The sequence below is a fragment of the Rhinolophus hipposideros genome (assembly GCF_964194185.1).
Source record: "Rhinolophus hipposideros genome assembly, chromosome: 19".
Lineage (NCBI taxonomy): Eukaryota > Metazoa > Chordata > Mammalia > Chiroptera > Rhinolophidae > Rhinolophus > Rhinolophus hipposideros.
Window position 1 is genome coordinate 13,919,920 of NC_138065.1, and position 6,416 is coordinate 13,926,335.

General features: G+C 55.5%; 1 protein-coding gene across 1 annotated transcript; it reads left to right on the forward strand.

Annotated features, from left to right (window-relative positions):
• Positions 1–669: 669 nt before the first annotated feature.
• Positions 670–6,213, forward strand: AMIGO1 (adhesion molecule with Ig like domain 1). The gene is made up of 2 exons (XM_081025813.1): positions 670–992; positions 1,457–6,213. The coding sequence occupies exon 2, from the start codon at positions 1,522–1,524 to the stop codon at positions 2,980–2,982; it is 1,461 nt and encodes a 486-aa protein (XP_080881939.1). The 5' UTR covers positions 670–992; positions 1,457–1,521; the 3' UTR covers positions 2,983–6,213.
• Positions 6,214–6,416: the final 203 nt, after the last annotated feature.

Genomic DNA, 6,416 nt, shown 5'->3' on the forward strand with positions numbered 1-6,416 from the left:
ACGCAGCCCGTGTATGTATGTGTTAGGGGCGTAATGAGGATTGCTGAATGGGGTCGGAAGAAGTGGGATCCCTGGGACCTGGGCAAGCACCAAAGACCCCTCCTTATCCCCACCCCCCATTCCTGCCTATCTGGCTTGCAGACTGTGGAGCTGTGCTCTTCACTGGTACCTCAAGGGTGGTGGTATAATGGCATCAAGACTGAAAAAACAAAAAGTCCTTCCCTAAGTCTTTCCCTAAAATTGTGGGACTTCATAGTCCTACAGAGAGGGGAGCAGGAACCTCCGATGGTGACTAATAAATTTCCCGCCAACATTGACAGGCGGGAGCTGAGCCAGATTTCTTTAATTTGTAAAATTAAAAGACGTGTTACGCTTCTTGCCCCGGAGTCAGTTGCAGCAAATTCACGTCAGTGAGAGCCCCTTTTCCTGAGAGTGGTTTTGGTAAGTGGGCGGGGGTTGGGGGGGAAGGGGATGCAAGAGGTAATAGAGCAGTCAAGGGGCCACATCCCCCTTCCTTACAGTTTCGGTCCCCAAGTCCCGACCCCCGACCCACTCCGAGAGAGACTGACCCTGCGCGCTGCCGCGGGCCGGCCTCCGACACAAACACACGCACGTGCGCCCCGCCCCCGCGCGCGCACGCGCCCCGAGGCTCCGGCAGCGGCGACGGGCACGCGCGCGGTGCTGCTGCCCCCACGCCGCTCCCTCCGCTGGGATCGCGGCGCCTCTGTCTCCCTGCACCACTCCACGCGGGACCCGCGGCCCCGGAGGCGGCGGCCGTGGTCGGTGGACTCCGGGGGGCGCAGCAGTTCAGGCGGCGGCGCCGGGAGGGGGGCGCAGCGGAGCTCGGCGAGTCCCCGGGAGGCGATGTCGCCGGGCGCGGGCCCCTGCGTAAGCCGGGCGCCGCGACAGGCCGGCCGGTGAGGCGCCGCCAGGGGAGGTCGTGACGGAGCGCCCGCACCCGCCATGGGCTGAGACACGTCTTCGCCGAGCAGGTGCAGTGACCAGAGGTCCCCGGGGGAGCCCGCCCCGACAGGCCCAGGGGACCAGGAACCCTGTTGGGACGCCCCTAGCCAGCCGGTGCCCTGTTGACCTTCCTTCAGCAGCTCCCCGAAGGCCCTGCTGACCCCGCCTCCAAACCGGCCCGAGCAACCCCTGTGAAACCAACAGTTTCTGACATCCCGGGCATGCCTCCATCCTACACTCCCGGGGCCCGGCCCAGCAGGCCCTGTGCCCACCTCCTCTGGCCCAGTATTTTGAGTCCACTGCCTGCACAGTGCCTGGGACTACCCGGCACTTCTTTCTCTTCTAGCCCAAAGGGGGGGGGTGCGGGAGTGTCAGGGTGATGGGGAGGAAGATGGAGGAAGACCGAGGGCCAGTCCTTTCCTCCAGCTGCCCTGGTGACCATAAACTCATCTTCTCAAGCCTGTAGTGACAGTGACTCTTCTTACCCCGCCAGAACATGCCCGGGTGACTCCCTCCCAGAGCTTCCTAGTGGCCTTCCTCGCCCTCCCCAGTGACACTATGCAACCCCAGCGTGACCTGCGAGGCCTCCGGCTCCTGCTGCTGTCCTGGTTCCTGCTCCTCTTTGAGGTGGCCAGAGCTGGCCGACTGGTGGTTAGCTGTCCTGCCGCCTGCCTGTGCGCCAGCAACATCCTCAGTTGCTCCAAGCAGCAGCTGCCCAACGTGCCCCACACCCTGCCCAGCTACACCGCGCTGTTAGACCTCAGCCACAACAACCTGAGCCGCCTGCGGGCCGAGTGGACCCCCACACGCCTGCCCCACCTGCATTCCCTGCTGCTGAGCCACAACCACCTGAACTTCATCTCCTCTGAGGCCTTCTCCCCAGTACCCAACCTGCGCTACCTGGACCTCTCCTCCAATCAGCTGCGGACACTGGACGAGTCCCTGTTCAGTGGACTACAGGTACTGGAGGTGCTGCTGCTTTACAATAACCATATCATGGCGGTGGACCGCTCGGCCTTCGAGGACGTGGTCCAGCTGCAGAAACTCTACTTGAGCCAGAACCACATCTCCCGCTTCCCGGTGGAACTGTGTGGGCTCCCCAAACTGACGCTCCTGGACCTCTCCTCCAACAGGCTGAAGAACTTACCGTTGTCCAACCTGCAGAAGCTGCCCGCGTGGTTCAAGAATGGGCTGTACCTACATAACAACCCTCTGCACTGCAACTGCGAGCTCTACCAGCTCTTTTCACACTGGCAGTACCGGCAGCTGAGCTCCGTCGTGGACTTTCAGGAGGACCTGTACTGCATGAGCTCCAAGCAGCTGCACAATGTCTTCAACCTCAACTGCAGTGAGTACAAGGAGCGCGCCTGGGAGGCCCACCTGGGAGAGACCTTGACCATCCATTGTGACACCAAGCAGCAGGGGATGACTAAGGTGTGGGTGACACCAAGTAATGAACGGGTGCTCGATGTGGTGGTCAACAGCACAGTGACAGTGTTTGAGAATGGCAGTCTTCAGATCAAGGGGGTGCAGGTTGAGGACGGGGGTGTGTATACCTGCTATGCCATGGGGGAGGCTTTCAATGAGACACTGTCTGTGGAGTTGAAAGTATACAATTTCACCTTGCACGGACACCACGACACCCTCAACACGGCCTATACCACCCTCGTGGGCTGTATCCTCAGTGTGGTCCTGGTCCTCATATACCTGTACCTCACCCCGTGTCGCTGCTGGTGTCGGGGTGTCGAGAAGCCTTCCAGCCACCAAGGAGACAGCCTCAGCTCTTCTATGCTTAGTACCACACCCAACCACGATCCTATGGCCGGCGGGGACAAGGATGATGGTTTTGACCGGCGGGTGGCCTTCCTGGAACCTGGTGGACCCGGGCAGGGTCAAAACGGCAAGCTCAAGCCAGGCAACACCCTACCAGTGCCTGAGGCGACAGGCAAGGGCCAGCGGAGGATGTCAGATCCAGAATCAGTCAGCTCGGTCTTCTCTGATACGCCCATTGTGGTGTGAGCAGGAGGGGTTGGTGGGGAGATTCTGCCCCAGGAGAGGTAATGCACCCCTGAAGGATTTGAGGGGAAGAGAGGGCTGGCTGCCCAAGGGAGTGGGTTCCCCCTGACCTTAAGGGAATTGGTCACGGTTACAACAGCAGGCAAGATCCCAAGCAGGGTGTGGCTGCCGTGATTTTCAAATATGGATATATGAATCCTCAGGCAGATGTTACACCCCTACCCAAAGCCCTGGCATTGGTGGAGGAAGAGGGGCGTGTCGGAGTTGGGCGAGAATGAGGAAGGGGTGGGGGGAAGAGCAGATTCCCTAAACTTTTTCGAGGTCATCCCTAGCTCCTCCAGAGAAAATCATTTTAGGGAGAAAACCACTTTTTTTTCTATCTTTGCCCACCCACACCCGTGATGGAGGTGTGTTGGGGGAGCTTCCACAGGAGCTACATTGGGGAAAAGCTGTAGTATCTTCTCTGGCCAGGAAGTCACACTTCACAGCTGGGGACATTGGAGACCTTTAGAAAAATGAGTCAGGAAAAGGCTGAGACCTCAATCAATAACACTCCCCAAAGCTGCTGTGACACTTTCCACTAATGCCTTCCTTTTTCCCGATGGCTCTGGGCGGATGGATCCTTGCAGGAGCCTGGACTGTTGCCTGTCAGGATGGCAGTGCTAATGAGATGTGGTATCTGTGCCTCGTCCTGGGACCAGTGGCACAGAGGGGTACGACATGAACTGAGGAGTCCGTGTCACAGCATAGGTAGCAGCACAAAACTTGTAGATGGGGGATATACTCCAGATTGGTTAATTTTCTGGTTGGCGAAACCCTTGGCTAGCATTTGGTCCCAGGACCTGTGTGTCAGACTGGGGTGAGGGGTACTGAAGGCAGAGCTATTATGGATGCCTGCCAGACAAGGGACGTGGGGCCACTTCACACCAGGAGGGTAAACCAGCCTCTCTTATGTAGCATCCAGCTGGACCTACCTGGCTTTCTGCGTATGCCATCTCTTCATTCAGGCTCCTTAGCAAGCTCAGGTGGGATTCTGAGTTTTCCCTAATGCTGCCCTGCAGAGGGTAGAGTCCTGGAAATTCTGGTCCCAGCTGGGTTAGACTGAGCTTGGGGATGGAGAGGACCAGGTGTGTATCTCCTCTGTGTTGGCAAAGCTGCCTTGCTCCTCTCAGAGATCTCACATCTGCCACAAAGCCAGAGCATGGGATTCCATCATCCAGGAGGGTGGAATTGGATGCTATTTGCCCTAGAATGGCATTCTGGAATGTGGCTTAGAGTCCTGCCTCTCCACAAGGTTCCAGGCAGTCTTGTAACGGAGACAATCAGTGGTACTGAACTTTCAGAAGGGAAGCTCTGCCACCTCCATCCCTTTCAGCCAGAGGTCTGTGCAGTTATGGTCATCAGGCCAAAGGAACTTAAGAATGGGCCCAACATTCCACTCCATCCAAGGTTACGGAATACTTTGGGTCTGGAGATGGCTGCTCCCTTTTAACTTCTCCCTTTGACTAGACTCTAGGTCTTGGGAGATGGCTGCTCTGAGCTTTGTCAAGGGAACGAGCAGGGCAGAGGTGAAGGTGTTCTCTGATGTTGGTCTTTTTCAGTCTCTCCCCTCTCACCAAGTTCCTTGTCCAGTGGAAGTTCTCCAGATCTTGTGTATTGAACTGCTCCTTAGATTCTAAGAGGTATCATTTATCTGCGGGGCAGGGCTGCTTGCGAGGAGGGCCTGACTCCTGCTGCCTAGTAAGATTGGGGAAGGGGGCTGGAGCTCAACATCTTCCCCTCGTCTGCTCCTGGGAGGTCAAGACTGCTGTCCATCCCTTATTAGTAACCGCGTTTTGTTGAGACGTGCAGCATTTCCCTCAAGTACTTGCATGCTCATAGGTACGCATGCTCATAGGTATGCATGCACACCAGCGCCTTGCCTCCCACCAGGACAGTGATTCTTTAGTCCCACTAATGTCCATTTTCAGAATGGCCTCCACCTATGTGCACAACTCCATGCACCCAACTTTAGGAGAGACAGTGATCACGCCAGGCTCCCCAAATACAAACTCTTAAGACTTTTGATTTCTGAACTCTCTGAAGCTTCACCCACATCTCCACGGTACTGAATAACTTCTCTGCAAAGCTTGGACTTAGGAGAACCACAGGTCGAGGACCTTGGGAGAAGGGATGATGAGGGGCTAGCCCATCCTTCAGCCTCCTCAGAAACCTTCCTTGGATTAAAAACAGTACCTATGAGAAATAAAAGTACAGCTAGGTCAATGAAGGACCCAGAAGGAACCTGGCAGAGGACCAAGCAGCTTTAAGTTGCTCTTCCTGTTAACTACCCTAGTGAGACAGGCAGGAGGGAAAAGTTGTCTGGTTAAATTCCAGAGATTTCTGAAGATTTTGTTACTGAAGCTGTAAGAACCAGGACTCCCTCCTCAGACTTACAAGGGAGTCTGGGAAAATGTCACCACCATGCTGCAGTATCCTCTCCAGGAGCCATGTAGGGCTCTGAAAAATCTTCCAAGTGAATGTCAAAGGAAGCAGGCCTTCTGGGGCATTCTAGCTGCGTGCTTGAGGACCAGGAGGGCCATTTTCTTCAGAAGTCCCACCCAGTTAGGGACTAAGAAAAGGCCCTGATGCTCCAACTCCCCCAATTTCCACTAGTTTGGCCCTAGTTGGAGAGACTGGAAGATGTGCCTGGCTGATCCACCACGACACTGAACTGATGAGCCTCTTCCATGGTTTCAGGTGATAGAACCCAAAGGTAGCTTTCTCCTTGGAGGACTTGGTACTCAGCATATGTAAGCTCGCAAGAACCCTGTGTAGGAAACTGCCATATCTGGTTACAAGAAAAGGCGGAGAGATCATCCTTCCCCTCTTCCCACCCACACCCATAAACCAGACGTGTCTCTCAGGAAGCAGGTGTCCCTGGAGACAGAGTACGACAATCTGTCCATGGGACTATTTGTGACCTTTTATCTTTGCCTGTATTTATGGGTCTCCTAGGAAGGGCCCAGGAGAGGGAACACCCCAGCTGGAGAGAGGCAAAGCCAAACTGATTCGTTTTTCTGTGTGTTCTTACCTCTGTACTACCAAGTAGTCCTGCTGGTGAAGCAAGTTGGCTTCCCCGGGTCCAGGACGCTATTCCTCCCCCGTGTGTATACCCAGGCTGGCAAACCTTGGAGCCTCTGGGCTCTGAAAACTAGACAATGATCATTAAACCTGGCTTGAGTCTCTGTTCTGGCATAGTCTGTGACTGATTTCTCTTTTCAGCCTGTGGATGTGAGGGTTCAGTGCCTCAGAGAGGTGTGACCTGTGTAAGGAGAGAATATTGAAATGCTGTTACAAGGGCAGGGGTAGAATCCATATCTAGGCATTAAGATAGACGAAGCGTCGGCAAACTTGTTCTGTAAAGAGCCAGAGAGTAAGTATTTAGGCTTTGCAGG

What these genes read in the sequence shown, in the direction of transcription:
- AMIGO1 (XM_081025813.1), top strand. Translation starts at nt 1,522, where the DNA reads ATGCAACCCCAGCGTGACCTGCGAGGCCTCCGGCTCCTGCTGCTGTCC.